This window comes from Lutra lutra, chromosome 13 (assembly GCF_902655055.1).
Source record: "Lutra lutra chromosome 13, mLutLut1.2, whole genome shotgun sequence".
In the NCBI taxonomy this organism is placed as follows: domain Eukaryota; kingdom Metazoa; phylum Chordata; class Mammalia; order Carnivora; family Mustelidae; genus Lutra; species Lutra lutra.
Window position 1 is genome coordinate 56747247 of NC_062290.1, and position 19091 is coordinate 56766337.

The 19091-nt window shown below is 41.6% G+C and overlaps 1 protein-coding gene across 1 annotated transcript in view; it reads left to right on the forward strand.

Moving 5' to 3' along the window:
* The window catches only part of ACO1 (aconitase 1), a 58202-nt gene that overhangs the window by 21339 nt on the left and 17772 nt on the right, over nt 1–19091 (forward strand). Inside the window, exons 2-12 of the mRNA XM_047700442.1 lie at nt 974–1092; nt 2292–2460; nt 3736–3873; nt 10203–10272; nt 10400–10583; nt 11290–11429; nt 13175–13346; nt 14093–14193; nt 15514–15630; nt 16720–16879; nt 18397–18532. Of these exons, the coding sequence (XP_047556398.1) occupies nt 996–1092; nt 2292–2460; nt 3736–3873; nt 10203–10272; nt 10400–10583; nt 11290–11429; nt 13175–13346; nt 14093–14193; nt 15514–15630; nt 16720–16879; nt 18397–18532 (1484 nt within the window). The 5' untranslated portion in view covers nt 974–995. The remainder of the gene's footprint in view (nt 1–973; nt 1093–2291; nt 2461–3735; nt 3874–10202; nt 10273–10399; nt 10584–11289; nt 11430–13174; nt 13347–14092; nt 14194–15513; nt 15631–16719; nt 16880–18396; nt 18533–19091) is intronic.

Here is a 19091-nt window from a genome sequence, read left to right on the forward strand (position 1 = left end):
GGGTAATGTTACTATTTTTTATTTAAGATTTTCTCTTTAAGTAATCTCTACATCCAGCGTGGGGCTTGAACTCACCACTCCGAGATCCAGAGCTGCACACTCCACCGACCGAGCCAGCCAGGCACCCCAGAAATGTTACTGTTCTTATCTCAAAATTAAGACTGTTTTCCCAAGGGGTAGGACTGGAAAGCAGGTCTTCCAACTCTTTCTCCAGTGCATCTGCTCTCAGTTGTACAGTTACTTGAAATTGCCATCTATCTGTGTGGTGGAGTCCAGGAACAGTGTCCTCCTATGTTCACTGCTTACCGTTTATACAAAGATACATAAGTCCTGGCTGAAGCTGGGGTAGAGGGTCTCCTCCACACATATCTGGGCAGTTTGGGCCTTTATGCCCCTCTGCAGGAACAGAGATTCCCCGATTGAACACTGCGTTGCCACCACATGCAAAAGTGAATCAGGAAGACTTCAAACTAATACATTAACGTCAAATGCTGCAGAGACGGTTACAACAGAAAATAGCTGCTTCCGAGCCCCTATTTCCAAAGTTCAAGTTTTATACAATTGCATGTCATCTGTATGGACCTTTTACCTCCTGTCAAGAAAGACAGGAGTCCAGCTCAGAAGTTTGTTTCATGTATTCGGGATTTACCATGAGACACAGCATACCTTATCAGCGGAAGAAGGTTGGAAAGTTGTAGCCATCAGACAAAAGAAGTTTGGGATTTTATGCTCTCTTTAGAGGTGAATGCTAGCTTTCGCAATAGCTTCACAGAAGCCCATTTTATTTGCTAAGATGCCATTCTTGGAGTCATGTATGTCCCGCCCTCCTCCTACTTTGAAAAGATAAGTGATGTCTTGAAGTGGATATGTACCATAATCATTAAAGAGGGCAAATACGCCTCAGAATCAATGAAATCCAGCTTTGAAAGTAGAAATTAAATGTTCTCTTTTTTTTTCTTTTTTCTTTTCTCAGGAACACGTGGCCATCAAGAATCATGAGCAACCCATTTGCACACCTTGTTGAGCCTTTGGATCTTGCACAACCAGGAAAGAAATTCTTCAATTTGAATAAATTGAAGGATTCAAGATATGGTAGGTCCATGGCTCTCTGACGTAATTGTTATCAGAGCAGTTAGAGTCTTGTTTACATAATAATTAAGCTATATAACTAATTAGCCTTTAGGAGAGTTGAAAGAGGGAGTAGCAGAAGTGTCTGAATGATCTTGGATTAAGCGCACAAACTCACACACACACATATCTTTCTTACGTTGCCCATTTTCAAGTAAGTAATAATTATAATCATGTGATATTTATGTAACATTTATAGTATATAGAGTGTTTGTACATACATATTATATTATTTAATCTGTATAACAGCCCTGTGAGGTCACATTTATAAAACATAAGAAGACCTGAGGATGCTGAGGCCCAGAGAGGGTCAGTGATATGATCAAAAAACAACTATGTGGGTAGTAGAATTAGACAAAAACAGGTCTCTTTTATTCCAAACCCTCTACTTTCTACCTGAGCACTCTAATCTTTTCCAAATAGTATTGGTGAATAATTTTCATAGATCAGGATAGAACATTTCTTTTATAAATAAACAAAATAGTTTTTCTTATGAATTACCATTGTCTTATCCTTAGACCCATTACCAGGGCCATCCTATGTGATATTCAGGCTTGTATTTCCTTTGAAAGGTGCATGTGACTGTCTTTGGTCTTAATTACAACAGTTGTAAAGGAGTTATTTTCTATTTTCTTTTCTTTTTTTTTTTTTTTTTTATTTTTTCAGCATAACAGTATTCATTATTTTTGCACCACAACCAGTGCTCCATGCAATCTGTGCCCTCTACAATACCCACCACCTATTTTCTATTTTCTTAAACACTAGTTTTCATAAGAAATATTACTTTGCATGGGTGTTACTTGCCAACATATAATACAGTAAATATCTAGATTGACTTCTTTCATGATAACTTAAGGGAAACTCTGTTTTTGGAATCCAAGATAGGGCAATAATTTATTATGAAAGAATTAACTATAAATATATATATTTATTTTTGCTTAGTCTGTGGGTATTTTCAAGTACCAAATGTCTCTTAAACCCATTCGATATGCTTATATTTTAAACTGTGGAAATCCCAATTTAAACTTGGCCTCTTTCCCTGTTGGAAGAGTAGTCTGATGCCTTATATCGAGTTTATATAGAGATTGGCTTTAACTGGCTCTTATGAGAAGGTGTCTCGTGGCTTTTGTTTGTTTTGTTACGCCTTCTCCTTTTTCCCCTAGAACGCTTACCATTTTCAATCAGAGTCCTCCTGGAGGCAGCCGTTCGGAACTGCGATCAGTTTTTGGTGAAGAAAAATGACATCGAAAATATCCTAAATTGGAATGTCATGCAGCATAAGAACATAGAAGTGCCATTTAAGCCTGCCCGCGTCATCCTGCAGGACTTCACGTGAGCCTAATGTCACTCCACTCCCCTCTTCACCACCTCCCTTGTCAGCCTTTAGATCAAGCTTCACACACGTGCGCGCACACACACAGAGTACCTGTATAATTTATCACCCAATATCCAGACACTTTCGAAAATGTAAGCGGTGTGTTATCCTGGACAGCAAGAGATTGTCTCGGACACACTGGGATATGTAGGCACGCCGCCTCTTCCAATGGCGAAGGTCAGCATCTTTGGTCTGGGAGATCCTAGTTTTAGGTACACTAGAAGAAGGTGGAAGAAGTAGCATTAGGTAGGGCTATCTTAGAATCTTCTCTCCCTCACATCCTGTTACCCACATAGCCAGTTTCAAACAGCTGACTTTAGAACAGTGATGTGCTGTCCCCTTAGGGGAGACTTGGAGGCCACAAGGCCTGACCTGTTGCCGTTAAGCCTCAGTTCACATCCTGCTATTCCCAGGAGTCTTTACTCCTCATCATGGCCTATTTTTTTAGACACTGCCTTTCCTTTTTTTTTTTTTTTTTTTAAAGATTTTATTTATTTGACAGAGAGAGAGAGAGAGATCACAAGTAGGCAGTGAGGCAGGCAGAGAGAGGAAGGGAAGCAGGCTCCCCACTGAGCAGAGAGCCTGATGCGAGGCTCGATCCCAAGACCCTGAGATCATGACCTGAGCCAAAGGCAGAGGCTTAACCCACTGAGCTACCCAGGCGCCCCTGCCTTTCCATTTTTAAATGATGATTTTTTATTCCTCCTAGAGACCAAATTTCATTTTTCTAGAAGACAGTCTAGAGAACAAATTTTACACTCTAAAATAATAAAATGGAATGATTCGACCTAGTCTCAATTTGATTCATAGCATACTTCTCTGAATTACATCCATTTCTTGAAATTTGGTCTGAAGTTGGAGGTCAGATCCATGGATCTTCTCTAGGCTTTTGTCTCCCCATCATATGAATGGGAATCAGCCGAGGCAGTAACGTTCCCAGAGTTTTTAAGTGCCTGCTTTCCCAGAGTCTCTGGTTAAACCCTACTTGTTGTTAACTTTAATGCAATGACAAAACTTCATGTAGAGATACCACCCAGTCATGGCACTTACTACCAATGTCTGCTCAAGGAAAGGTGTTTAGCAGCTTCCACTTTTCTGAGTCATCCATTGCTCACCCCACTGATGAAACTGGCTCATGGCCAGGCCAGTGTTGTCAGTGGAGGCCAAAGCTGACCATTCCAAGGACACTCATTCAACAGTTTTGTCTTCTGCTTAACGCTCTGTTTTCTTAGGGGTGTGCCAGCTGTGGTTGACTTTGCTGCCATGCGTGATGCCGTGAAGAAGTTAGGAGGAGATCCGGAGAAAATAAACCCCGTCTGTCCCGCCGATCTTGTAATTGATCATTCCATCCAGGTGGACTTCAACAGAAGGTGAGAGATTAGGATCAATTCTTGGGTTTTCTGTTTTGTGCAGAGTCTTACAGTTCAAGTCTTCCTTGTTGGTGTATGTAGATAAACAGAAGAAAATCTTTAAAAGATGTGTTCAGAAAAACTCAAACTTACTATAGATTTTCCAGTGAAGATTTTTTATTATTTTTTTTAATGTATTTTTTTTTTCTTTTTACTTCTTCTGGGGCCCAGGCTGAAGGAGAAAGCAGCTATCTGGTGAACATCACAGAGTCTCAAGAGGGCAAGTAGGAACCCACAGTATCTCTTGAGGCTTATTAGATCAGGGCAGGCATAGAATCAATTCTCTTCACAGTGACATTAATCGAAGCAAGTCCAGCCCTAAATTAGGGGTGGGGAATACACTCCATCTGTTGTAGGAGTAACTGCCGGATTATACAGGGAGGGCAAAACCAGGTACTGCTAGAAGAATAACTGAATAGTTATTATCAACTATGAGTGGGGAAAGAGGGAACTTTACCACACTCAGTGCTGGGGAAATTAATTATTTGGGAGAGAGAGTGATGCCTGTGAATTAAAGCTTTAATATTTTTTAAGTTAAATCATCAAAAAACTTAGAAGAAAATTATGTATATGTCAAATGTCTTGAGGAGACCTTTCTAAATTTAAAAACAAAGAATGAAGCAAAAAAGAAAAAGGACTATAGTTTTAATGACTTCAAAATTAACAGTAAATATCTTTAAAAAGATTTGCCACAAATATGACAGAGGGTTAATATTCTTAATATATAAACAGTGTGCATAATCCATTCAAAAATAATAAAACTCAGCAGATAAATGGGTAAAGGAAAGTGGAAATTTCACAATAAAAGGAAAAGCAAGTGAACACTATATAAATCCTTTTCAACTTCAGAAGTAATAAAAAAGTAGATTAAATTCTTGAGATACCATTTTCTCTTATCAATATAATTAAGGTTAGAAAATAAACTTATTAATTATAAAGGTGTCATGAAGGAGACACTTTTATGCACTGCTAATAATAAATTAAGAATGATGAAAGCAGTGTGTATGAAGATTATTAGAAATTGTCATATCCTTTGTGCTGGAATTTCCGCTTCAGAGCATTACCCCTTCATAGATAATCTAGAAATTCAGGAGTAGCTTAATCACTAAATAGTGTTCATTAAATCATTATTTATAATAATGGAAACCTAGAAGCATTCTTAATGTCCAACAAAGGAGAATGATTTATTAAATTATGGTATGTGCTTAAAGTGAATTATTAGTTAACATTTACTGTTATAATCATAAAGTGTTTAATAACACTTGGAACATGCTCATGTCAGAGCTCAATGAGCCAGATATAAATTGCATATATAGTGTGATCTCAGCTAGATGAAAAGTTATACAGAGATTAAAAGATTAGAAAAACTTCTAAATGATTTATTCCTGGGATTGTAAGAAGCTATTGTTTTTATAATAAAAACTCATTTAACAGTATGAAACAAACCATTCACAGAGGAAAAAAGAAACTTGCTTTCTTGGAGATTTAAATGGGTTCCATACAGCTTCAAGAGAACTGGGGTAACTGGCCATTCTCAGATTAAGGTTGCCATTGTAAAAACCAGATAAATTCAGGATAAAGAGAAATGTGATTTGTCCTCTGAATTGACGATTCTTGGAACAAACGGATCCTTAGCAGCTGTTCCCTTTCCTTTGGACTCTAACCTCATTCTTAGGCAACTTGTCTTTTTTTTTTTTTTTTTTTTTTTTTGTCCCTTAAATCACGTGAGCTCAATTTAATGGTTTGGTGTCAAAGGGAAGAATTAAAAATACATCCACAAAATGTTATTCAATTTGAGAAAAAAGATATTTCCCAACACCCCACTGCAGAATTTATACAAGTAGCCTCACAAAATCATGGGCAACTTTATCTTTCTTGGAAATTCTCATTGGCATTGATGATTTACCTTGATTTCACTGCCTGGAAGGTGAAAGGACTGGTGGGGACAGAATTGTAATTGTTTTAATGTCTGAAGTCTTTTGACTCAAAATTCAAAGAGCTCCTGACTGTTGATTAAGCAGTATGAATCCGGGGCATCACAAAGTTTGCTGTAATTTATTTTTCCTCTTTAAACCTTGAAATCTATCAACTCCAGTTTCAGTTTTTTTATGGACCCTTTTCATTTATACTGCACTACTGAAAACATTTTATGAAAACAGCAAAGTCCAGTGGGGAGCTAGGGGGAAGGACTTTGATCCAAACTGATACCCAAATCTGGGAACACATTTTTTTTTTTTTTTTTTAATGAAAGACAACATTTTTGTTAGAAGTATTTTCATTGGTGGTGTTTTGTTTTTATTGCTTGAATCTGGTTTTGCAATTTGACCTCCCAGTCTCTTTCTTCATTTTTGTAAGGAATTAAATGTGATATGTCCCAAATTTTGTGGAACTGTGTCTATGGGCTGATTTCCAGGTATTTCCAGACATGAACTAGAAAAACTGTGGATGGGGTGCTCAGATGATAAGTATTCCCATTTAAGTATTTCTGAGCTCTTTGCCTGGTTTGAATAAAAATAATTGGCCTCAACATTTTTAGGAATGAAAGGTCTAGCTAACTCATTATTGTAAAGTTTTTCAAAGTTACCTCAAAAATAACCTTAAATAAAAAACCCAACAAGATATCATAACAATTTCTGGCTAGATTTTATGGGTATGGAAATTATCTCCTCTGTAAATACTGTTTTTGAATTTCTGGAGTACCATTAAATGTAATACTCAGAAAATTTGAAATACATCCAAATCTGAATTCAAACTATGTAACTAAGGAGAAATTTCCTCTTTAGTCTGTGAGGCCACTCATATTCAGAGACCTTATTAAAAGCTCAGTTGATTGGTGAATTTAGGGAAGTCCTGAGTGGTGGAAAATCTGAATTCTAGGTCTGTTTACTCATTCATTCCAGGAACTAGCACTGTTAATTTGAGCCAAAAAAGGTGTTTTGTTTTAATGAGTAAATAGGCTTTCACCTGGAATTAACCTGCCTTAAAACAGCCTAAGCATTACTGGCTTCTGCTTGTCCTGTGAATATGCTATTTATGTCAGGCTGACGTGCCAGCATTCTCCGGCATTAATGTCACCCTTCCAACCCTGCTTTTCTGCTGTCCTTCTAGTGCTGGGAAGGATCAGTGAGGGAAAGAGACCGTGACTGGTCATCCACAAGTGTTCCGAGTAGGAGAGCTAGAACCTGGGGATCCGGGGTGGCTCAGTGGGTTAATCCTCTGCCTTCAGCTCAGGTCATGTTCTCGGGGTCCTGGGATCAAGCCCTGCATCTGGCTCTCTGCTCAGCGGGGAACCTGCTTCCCCCTCTTTCTCTGCCTGGTGTTCTGCCTACTTATGATCACACTCTCTCTCTCTGTGTCAAATAAATAAATAAAATCTTTAAAAAAGAGAAGAAGAAGAGCTAGAGCCAGAGAAGAGCAGAGCCAGAGGCATATGATTAAGGGCCCCATATGATTAAGAGCAATGTTCCAAGATAGCTTCCTTAAATCTATTTAAGACCTACTGTGTATTTGTTTAAGAAACAGGTTAGTTTAGAAGAGAGAAAATTAAAGAACACATAACTTCAGTGCAGTTGCTAGGTGGAATAATCACGGAGAAGGAAGCAAATCATCCTGACCTGAGGAGTCCAGAGGGTTCTGCCGGGAGCATCAGGTGCTCCAGGTCCTAAAGGAGCTTTACAAGGAGGGGAGCGCTGGAAAAGGCACTCGGCACAGAAAGAATGGAGTGTGAGGGAAGTGAGGTTTGGGAGAGTATGAGGGCTTCAGTGTGGCTAAAGCTGAACAAGGTTTGGACCAGGTGATAGGAGAGGGCATATAAAGGAAGCTTGAGGTCACACGGAAGGACTTCGTTTTTTAAGGCAAGGGATTCGTACTTTATGTAGAAATGGAAAGCCATTGGCAGGTTCCAGGTGGGTCATAATGATCTGTGCTTTAGAGAATGGATTCTGGCAAAGGTACAAAGGTAGGCCAAACAGACCACAGGAGCCAGTTAGGCTTTTTCTGGAATAAATGCTTTGATAGTTGCAGAAACTAAGTGGTGGGAGGGGAGGTCATTAGATGATGTAGAAAAGTGGGAGTGGGGATGAGATGCGGGAAGGAAACTCATGCATTAGGGTTTGACCCATTGACGGTGTGGTGTCACGGTATTCCTAATACAGGAAATGTGGATGTGGATGGAGCCCTCAGTGGACTAGTGAGAAGGAGATGAGTGCCTGAAGGAGTAGCCGCCCTGGTCCAGAGACTCTGCTGTTCCGGGAGCAGCATTCTTGTCCTGCCTCTTCCTCCTGTGCTGGCATCTCTCCTTTCTCTCTCTGCCTTTTGCTTTTCTTTAACACATACACTGACAGGCATTCATACTCTACATCAGGGATCAGCACATCTTTTTAAGGACCAGTAGTAAATATTATAGGTTTTGCTGGCTGCATACTGTCTCTGCTCACATACCCTTTTTTCTTTTTTACAACCTTTACAAATATAAAAATTATTGCTTGCTTGAGGGCCAAACATGGACAGGTATTGGGCCAGATTTGGCCTGTGGAGCTAGAATTTATGGCTGCCTGCTCTAAGGCACCCTCAGGAACTGATTCCATCAAAGCAACTCACACGGGGGCCTGGGTGGCTCGGTGAGTCAAGCATCTGCCTTCAGCTGAGGTCATGATCCTGGAGTCCTGGGACGGAGTCCTGCATCGGGCTCCTTGCTCAGCAGTAACTGAATGTGCTCTTTGTCAATGCTAAGTGCTTCCAGTCCTTTTTTGCCCAAGGAGCACCTGCCTATCTTTATCTGGTTGATGCCACATGTCCTTCAGACTGCCTCAATGTCACTTTCTTCTGGAAGGTATCCCCACCCCCAGTCTGAATCTGCGACCTTTTCTGAGTGTTCCCCCCGTACCATGGCAGTGACAGTCACACTCTTACAGTTGCCTGCTTGCTTCTCTGCATCGCCCAGCAGGCTCTGAGCAGTGCACGCACTGCTCTTACACCATTGTGTTCCCAGCAGGGGGCACAGAGTAGGCTCTCTGGGTCATTAATAAGTAAAGGAAGAGCGTGGATGCGATGTAGAGAACAGCGGTCAGGGGACAGGCCCCAGGGCCGTCAGACTTGGGCTCAGACGACGGCTCAATCATCGACAAATGTCTGGCCTTGGACAGGTGAGCTCAGCTCTCTGTGCCTCGGCTCCTCTTCTGCACACGGGGCTAAGAGTGGAACCTCTGTGAAGGATGGTTGTGCACACTGATGAGTTCATGTGTGCAAAACACATGAAGCCTGTGACACGACTGTGTGCTGCGGCTGCCAGCGTTCCAATTCCGGTTCCAGCATATACTAGCTGCGTGGTCTTGAGCAAGTCTCTTAACCTCTCTGTATCTCAGTTGCCTCTTTTGGAAAAATGTGGGTGTTTGTGGCATCTAATTTAAAGGGTTGCCATGGAGACTAGATGAGAAAATAAATTTTAAATATTTAGAAGAGTGGCTCATGCCCAGTGAAGTCGGTAAGCGTTAACTACTAATTAATGAAGTCTGACTTAGGTCTCAGCTATTAATTCTACTATCCTTTCCTGTGTGCACACGCAATCCATGGTTTGGTTTATGAGTGTGTTCTGTGTGCCCGACCTGCCAAGTCGTAACTCTGGTTTATTCTACCTTAACTCAAAACAATAGATGTGATTTGATTATAAAAATCCTGGAGAGGCTTCTTGATGCCCTGCTCTGCCTGCGTCATTCCTGATGGACTGAATGACTTTGAGTAAACCTCAGCATGTAATCTGCCCTTCACAGATGCTCTTGGGTAGCACCATCCTCCTCGGAAACCTCTGTCCAAGAGCTAGGAGATCGTGATTGTATAAATGCCCGTGCCTCCTGGCATTGCTGATCTGTGTCTCCCGAGAGAAGCAAATGAAAATGCCGCCCAGACCCGGCTCAGCTCAGAGAGGTGTTGTAACGAAGTCACCCATGGGAAAGGAGTACAGAAACAACAGTCCTTTCAATATCAAAGCTGCTGTTGTCATCATAATTGTCTGGAGTCTGTTCCTAAAAGTCAGGCTTTGTGATTAGATTAGTTTCAACTTAAATTCCCTTAATGTTTGCTACTCACCGTGTATTGTAGGATCACTTGACCCAAATAATAATTATTCTTTCTACTTTTGGCAATTCCCTCTCGTTTCCCATGTGAATGAATGCATCAGCACCACCCAGCAAGCCTGTGGATGAAATTGCCGGTGCGTTTGTTTATCACCAATAAATTCGACTGGTAACATTTCAAGCCTTAAAATGTATATATTTACCTTTTGTCTCTGACAGGACAGACAGTTTACAAAAGAATCAAGACCTGGAATTTGAAAGAAATAGAGAACGATTTGAATTTTTAAAGGTATGGGTGGAGTTTGGTTCCACTGGTTGTTTCTTTATATACGTGGGTACAAGGAGAGGTGCCAGGGAGGTGGGATGCACAGAAACACATCAGGTTTTCATGGTGTTCTTTCCGTTCTCAATCCTAGTGGGGTTCTCAGGCTTTTCGCAACATGCGGATCATCCCCCCTGGCTCAGGAATCATCCACCAGGTGAATCTGGAGTATTTGGCGAGAGTGGTATTCGATCATGATGGCTATTATTACCCAGACAGCCTCGTGGGCACGGATTCGCACACTACCATGATTGATGGTTTGGGCGTCCTCGGTTGGGGTGAGCATCGTTCCAGGTTCCTCTTCCATATAAGCTCTTCTCTTGTGTAGCTTGATTTCCACTCTTACCGTGACATCCCAGGAGCGTGACTTTGCACGATCATTTGTCTGTTTTGTTTACTGCTGGATTTCTAGTGCCTAGAAGACTATCTCATGTCTCCTAAGCACTCAGTAATAATGTTTGGAAGAATGAACTGGCATAAAGGTTAGGGACATTTAGAATAAATGCAGATCACCTCTGTTTGTTAAAAAATGGAGACTCCTGAACCCCATTTCTTTTTCTTTTTTTTTTTTTAAGATTTTATTTATTTATTTGACAGAGATCGCAAGTAGGCAGAGAGGCAGGCAGAGAGAGGAGGAAGCAGGGTCCCTGCTGAGCAGATAGCCTGATGTGGGGCTTGATCCCAGAACTCTAGGATCATGACCCTATTGGAAGACAGAGGCTTTAATCCACTGAGCCATCCAGTTCCCCCTGAACCCCATTTCTTCACTTGCTGTAGAATCAAGGGGATTTTGATGCAGGTGTCCCGCGGACCACACTATGAGAAATAGTTGTTAAAAATTCCGGAGAGGGAAATAGGGAAAAGATAACTGTTCTTTACAGAACCCAGATCTGCACTAGTAAAGCTCTGTAAGGGGATTGGATTATGCTTGCGGGATATAGTGAGGCACAGTGAGAGCGGTCCTCCGTCATGCCTTCCTTGCAGGCGTAGGCGGAATCGAAGCCGAAGCCGTCATGCTGGGCCAGCCCATCAGCATGGTGCTTCCGCAGGTGATTGGCTACAAGCTGGTGGGAAATCCCCACCCCCTGGTGACATCCACTGACATTGTGCTCACCATTACCAAGGTAACCATACGCTGCCTCTTCCTGGCCATGGCCGGTTTGGGGGACACACAGGGAGCGAATGCACGATGGAGTCCTCTTGGTTTCCATGCACTCTAGGAAATAGGATGTTGATGATTTTTAAAAAGAGATAAGGGGAGAGTTCTGCGGTTAAGTGTTAGTTAATGTTCATTTTACTCTTCCGTGGCTGCATGGATCCTTTTCTTTAAAACAATATTTTGAAAGTGTGAAAGAGTTCAGATACACAGAAGTTAAAATGACATGCGTATGCGCCACCACAGAGAGTTAACAGATGGTCACATTTCCCACGTTTGCTTCGGAGCTCTCCCTGTGTGCATATTTTTTAAGAAGTAAAATGAAATATTTATGGCTAAAGCCGTCCTCCGCATTCCTAGAAATAACCGCTATCCCAAGGTTGTAAAACTTGTTCCCAAGCGTGTTTATACTTAGGCTACATTTTTCCACATGGTTCGTCTTTATGTGTAAATAACAAACTGCTTCTATGGATTTAATGTCGGACTCTTTTAATTCCCTTCTCTGGATTCGAACTTTCATTGTTGTAACGGAACTCCAAGCCGGAAATAGTACTTTCTTTTTCCTTTTCTTTAGCTTTTGCAAGAAATTATTTTATTTTATTTTACTTTACGATTTGCTTGCTTTGCAAAAGGAGAGGAGCATTTTGCAAGATTATTAGAAAAGAGTGTTTTGTTTTTATTATCACAAACCTATTTTTGTCTGGTTGTATAGTTAGGAGGCTTGGAATGTTAGGGATAACTACTCTCCTGTTAACGGACAAAAACTATTTCTTTTTGATTTAATCTTTATGGAATTTGGAATTGCATTTATTTGAATGCTATAGGTTATCATAGATGTCTGTGCATTGTTCTTCAAGTGCAGAATTACGTAGGACTTTCCCTCTGAATTTAGCAGAAGCCCACGTAACCCGAAGAGCCTGTCCGTGTGGCTGTCCACACCACTGGTGAGACTGGCTTAATGCAGGCCAAGTGAGCCATGGAGGCCCCAGCCCTGACTGATGGCATGTCTGGGAAAGAGATGGGAGTCACACTGGCTGATCTTTTGGTTACAATGAACTTGTACTTGTGTTCAGGAAATTTTTTCATTATACCCTTGAAAATAAGCCTGTTACTTAATTACTAAACTAATGTAAGACTATTTAGGGTGGAAGAATTTATTTGATTTTTTTGTACTTGTAGGTACTTCCAGTGATCTTATAAGAGAGGAAAAGTTCTTCTCATCATGTAAAACTTTTATTAATGTTATTTGTGTTTTGGGCATTACTTTTTCTTTCTCTTTCTCTCTCTCTTTTTTGGGGGGGTAGAAATTGTTTTTGACATAATTTTAGATTTACAGGATGGCTGATGTAAATACAGATCAAACAGGAGAGTTCTGTTACCTTTCTCCCAACTTCCCCAAACATTAACATCTCATATAACCATGGTACATTAATCAAAATAAAGAACATTAGTATGACACTATTAACTAAACTAGAAACTTCTCCTGTTTTTTCAATAATGACTCTTTTCTGTTCCAGGATCCAGTCCAAGATTCCCCATATTTAGTTAACATTGCTTTTTAAATTCTATTTTTTAAAGTAATTAAAAATATGTTGGGCCAGTTTATTTTTTATGTTTACTCACCAGGCTAGCTGATAAGAATTACAAAGTGCTAGTTCTGCATCTTAAAGATGGGCTCTTGAGTCTCAAGCTTTCTCTTACTCTGCTGCTCAGCACCTGCGCCAGGTGGGGGTCGTGGGCAAATTTGTGGAGTTCTTTGGGCCGGGAGTAGCCCAGTTGTCCATTGCTGACCGAGCTACCATTGCGAACATGTGTCCAGAGTATGGAGCCACTGCTGCCTTCTTCCCGGTTGATGACGTTAGCATCAAGTACCTGGTGCAGACAGGTGAGTGCAGACAGCCCTGGGTCAGGCTTCCTGGAACTCCAAGGATCAGAGCACTGCCTTCTGCCTCTGCCCCTTGGGAGTGCACAGGTTCTCACTTATAGGTTATTTTTTCCTTTTATCAATGGAATCAAAATGGTTGTTGGGAATTCAGAAGATACGACAAAGACACGGTGTAGCCAGCCGCAGGGGCTCAGGTATTTGGAAGCCTAAGTGTTTGTACTGGTCTTCTACTACTGGTTATTTGATGGGAAGCAAGTGATCTTAGTAATGAAGGTGTGCTCTGAAAATTAACTAAGCCTGAGGTCCTCTGAATGGACGATGATAACCAAAGAGAGGGGGAGTATTTACAGACAGGACCAGAATCTCCTTCAGAAAAGAGTCCAGATCAGTTAATGACCCCTAGTAAAGAGCACCATCAGCCAGAGAGTCAGAGTATTAGACAGAAAGTTGAAATATCAGCAAAGGTTTTGGTGTGTGTGTGTAAGCAGAATGCACCTTACTTGTGTACTTACCGGTGGAGACGTTCGTTTCACCAGGAAATCTTTTACTTATTTACTTATTTGTCAGAGAGAACATGAGTAGAGGGAGTCGCAGGCAGAGGGAGAAGCAGGCTTCCCGCTGAGCAGGGAGCCCGGGATCATGACCTGACCCAAAGGCAGATGCTTAACCAACTGAGCCACCCAGACATCCCTTCAGCAGGAAATCTTAACCTCTGTTACTTGTTATTTCTTAAAATACCTATTTAGGTCGTGATGAAGAAAAAGTAAAGCAAATGAAAAAGTATCTTCAAGCTGTAGGAATGTTTCGGGATTTCAGTGACCCCTCTCAAGACCCAGACTTTGCCCAGGTATGAGAGAGTGCATTTCCTTTTCCTCTAGGCGGTGATTTTAGTTGTGTATGTTTTTTTCTGGGGGGGCATAATTGTAGGAAATTAGTCAATGCCAAGTCATCACAGAAGAACAAGGTTTTAAAAGACTAAAACAGGGGCGCCTGGGTGGCTCAGTGGGTTAAGCCGCTGCCTTCGGCTCAGGTCATGATCCCAGGTCCTGGGTTCGAGCCCCACATCGGGCTTTCTGCTCAGCAGGGAGCCTGCTTCCTCCTCTCTCTCTGACTGCCTCTCTGCTTACTTGTGATTTCTCTCTGTCAAATAAATAAATAAAATCTTTAAAAAAAAAAAAAAGACTAAAACAATTAAGAAGATAAGGAATTATAAACCTAAAATGACTTCTTCCTTTTTTCTTAGCCATTAGGTTGAATGTGTGTCCCCTTTCTGACCTACTGATTGACTCCCCTAATGTGGAAGACCTTTGGAGAAGGGCTTCACCAGAGAGAGTAGGGCTTTTTAAGGGGCTCATCTCATCACTATAGATGGAAAAGAAATGGAGGTCAAGCATAGCAGTTAGTTCTGGTTTATCCAGTGACTTACCTTCATTCATTCTCCAGGGACAAACTGATTCCGCATTTTTCTGGATTGGCAAGCCTGGATGGTCACCAGGTCACCCTGGTTATGTTTCACAGTACACCTGAGGGAAGGAAATACACAGTCAGACCCAGACCCATTGCCTGGCATTGATGACTGAATGGCAGCATCCTATCAAATCAATTTAGAAAAAAGTACAATGGTTTTTGTATCATTTTAGTAGAAAACCCATCTGAAACTAAGCTAAGCATTAAAAAGGATGCATCGGCTGCTTCGCAAAAATGCATGCATAGAAGATGCTGGCTAGCAGCTATGCACACACTCTGGTCTTTCTGGGAGGTGACAAGGCTTCCTGCCTGTCCCATGCCACTTACGTGCCCATCCTGAACTTTGGAAATTCATTCCTTAGGGATTAAGAAGAACGTTGAGTCCTTGTTTATGAATGTGATGGCTTAGGTGTTGTTTTTTTTTCTTAAAGATTTTATTTGACAGAGCAAGAGAGAGCACAAGCAGAGGGAACAGGAGAATGGAGAAGCGGTCTCCCTGCTGAGTAGGGAGCCTGATGCGGGGCTCAATCCCAGGACCCTGGGATCATGACCTGAGCTAAAAGCAGAGGCTTAATCAACTGAACCACCAGGCGCCCCTTGTTTTTGTTGTTGTGGTGTTTTCAGTTCTCTGGCCCAGCTTGCATTTTTGCTCTGAGGGTACAATGTCAGCTCTTGACTTCCTTCTCTTTTGGGGAGACAGGTTGTGGAATTAAATTTAGGAACGGTTGTGCCTTGCTGCAGTGGACCAAAAAGGCCTCAGGACAAAGTCGCCGTGACTGACATGAAAAAGGACTTTGAGAGCTGCCTCGGAGCCAAGGTAGGGGCTGGGGAGAGACAGGTAGAAGTTCCCCCTCCCCACCCAGCCCTATGCCCCATGTCTTAGAACCACACTGCTTTCCACTCCCCACCACCATGATGAAGGCTCCCAAAGCCTGATGCTGACGGCATTTCTTCTCCATCCTGAAGTCTTCAGTGCCTGTCCCATTGGCCAAGAGCCACACAGCTTCCTGTCTGTGAACACAACCCGGCCTGAACATCTACTTTTCCTATGACTCTCATCACACTGTGCACTCGACTTGCCCCGGCTTTTCTGGCCATTATACTTCTGTTCATGCCCCCCCTTCACCCACCTGCCTGGCTCCTCCCCCTCCCTTCATGTCCATGTCCCTCAGCCTCCACAGCGTGGCCTCACATCTCACAGCAGAAAGTCATTGGTCTCTCATTTGAACCTTCCATTGCACTTGGTCTGAAACCCTTGGATGGCATCCATGTTCTTGAACTTACATTGCTGGTCCTTTATATTATTTGTAGGTCTGATTTCCCTTATTGGACCATATGTTTGAGTGAGGGTTTGTGTCAGCATCACCTTTGTATTCCACAAAGTACCTAATGTCTTGTATGCAGATTTTCAATGAACATCTCCCCAAATGATGATTAAGATATGTGATACGTTTTATTGTGGGGCCATCAGCATGACACCAAATGTTCAGCTGTACTTGATTTGCCTTATTGACCACGATTAGTTGAATCTGGCCAAAAGGACACCTTTTTCTAAATTTCCATCATGTTAGAATCAGTGACTGTGGTTCATATCCATGAAACTCTACAATAATGTCATCTGGATTAATTAGACTAACTTGGAACTAAATTTGTAGTTGTAAGCAAGTCATTGTTAATAGGACTTCAAAGCAGAGTGAGAGTCAGAAATTATGACTGTCTTTTATAAAGATTTAAAAACAATAAAGAGGCTTTCATTTTTCTGTAGCATTTCAGAGTTCATTGGCCGAGATATTTGTTTTGCTAAAAATTGGCTTTTGAAATTATACGTACAAGGTATTTCTTTTTCTTCTAAAGTGAGAACATTTCACAGTGTTTTTTCTTCCATTTTTTTTTTTCTTTCCCATAGCAAGGGTTTAAAGGATTCCAGGTTGCTCTGGACCATCATAATGACCACAAGACGTTTATCTACAATAATAGCGAATTCACCCTTACTCATGGTTCTGTGGTCATCGCTGCCATTACTAGCTGCACAAACACCAGTAACCCATCTGTGATGTTAGGGGCAGGTGAGTGTCGGCCTCCCTCCCTGAGGTCATGGGGACACGTGGGCGGGAATCTTTCAAGACGCTACCTTGGGGCTTACCTGAATCTACGTGCAATTCCCCAAACCTTTTCTTTTCCTGATGCAGAAATGTGTTGGTCCAAAAGTGTTTACACAATAACGAGTGTCCAAAGCAAAGTATGTAAAGTAGAATACATAATGCATACTTGTCTTTAGAATTAACGCAGAAAATAAGTAGAAGAAAGCAAAAAAAAAAAATTTTTTTTCTGGTAAGCTTAGACTCTCGTGTCAGACTCTAAAAGAAAAAAAAAACTATTTTCATATCACAGATTAGTGTCTGTAAAAACCCTGATAGGCCTTTTTGTACACCGGACTTCAGTCTGTCTCAGAAGTATTTTAAGTATCTCTGAATTAGGGCACAGGGAGCTTACTTGGCTCTAAGCAATTCTGGTCAAGTAGTTGATATTATATACAGTTTTATTACTAGAAGTCTCTTTAGTGTCAAGATTTTTTTGTCATTCCCAAGAGTTCCTTTTGTGTCCATAAACCAAAGATCATCAAAGACTTCTTTCTTTAAAAAATGTACACGTCGGGGCGCCTGGGTGGTTCAGTGGGTTAAGCCGCTGCCTTCGGCTCAGGTCATGATCTCAGGGTCCTGGGATCGAGTCCCACATCGGGCTCTCTGCTCAGCAGGAAGCCTGTTTCCCCCTCTCTCTCTGCCTGCCTCTCCGTCTACTTGTGATCTCTCTCTGTCAAATAAATAAATAAAATCTTAAAAATAAAATAAAATAAAATAAAATAAAAAATTTTAAAAAAAAGTGTACACGTACATATGGAACACCTTTGCCCAAGAATTCATGCGTTGATCCCTAAGCTTTTTGTGTCTAGAGCAAACGAGTTTCCTTAAGACAAGTCAGTAGCTTGTCTGTAGATTCTTGTGCCTTTTTACCCCCACTCATTTCTTTCCAAATTCTCTGATATGTCATAAGAAAGCACCCAGCGTCTCTGCAGTAGTCTCTGTATTTGCCAAAATTCCAGCGGCCGAGAGCTCTTGATTTTCTCCTTTAAAAGAATACCTGGGGACTAGATTTTTACTCTACCCTGACCGTACTTCTCACTAACCAGTACACAGTTTATATCCTTTAAGAAAGGGTCCTGCCAGTTATAATCTTCATCCAAATAAAACGTAGTCAGAAAGATTATTTTTCCTCCAAAAGTTAAAATCTTAATTCTATAATATATTCCTTAATATTTTTAGGTTTATATCTTCAAAAGAAAAAGCCTATCTCTTTCTTCATTTCCTTGACTAATTTTGAGTTTACTGTGTATGTGCAAATACCTTTGGGTCAGTGAGTTGTTGATTTGTGCTAGGTAGCAAAAGGAACAGTCAGCACCGTGATCAGGGCTTTGTTGGGCGGTGGCAAGCGACACAGACGGAGGGGTTGGTCTCTCTCCTAAAACCGCCCCGGCACCGAGAGCGGGCGGCCACCCAACACTGTGTCGGTGTTTACCATTTCACAGGACTGTTAGCAAAGAAAGCTGTGAATGCTGGCCTGAACGTGAAGCCTTACATCAAAACTAGCCTGTCTCCGGGAAGCGGTGTGGTCACCTACTACCTGCGGGAGAGCGGGGTCATGCCGTATCTGTCCCAGCTTGGGTGAGGAGGCATTTTCTTTTATACTTTTCTTTTTATGTTGTATTTTATTCCACACATATCACGCCGCATCACCTTCTCTGATGGTATCTGATGAGTCTCATCAGCCAGTGAGCAGACTTCCACCCTCACATTCCCACAGAGTCAGGCCCTCCTGTGGACAGTTGTGCTTTTTGTTCATCAGACAAGCGTTCCCTTGAAGGGCAAAGCAGGGCTGAAATCAAGCCTGTGCTTTGATGTGGCGCCACAGCTTTCTGGAGGGGGGGATGTCTCTTCTCAATTGGCAGAGGTCATGAGATGGGCTAGTGCTGGCTCAGCAGCTGAGAGGCTGCCGTTTGGCATGAAAATAACTGGCTAAACATGTTTTAATTCCTTGGTTTAAACAAGTCGTTTGTTACCGAATACAATTCCTCCAGTTTCCCCACTATTCCTGATTTGGATGAAAAAGATTTTATTTGGATGTCTCTTAAAAGTCGAAGTCCTTATTGATTATACAATCAAAGTAGTGAATAGAGAAATTAAATGGTGATGGGATTTCAACTTTTAAAAAGCCTAGATAGGC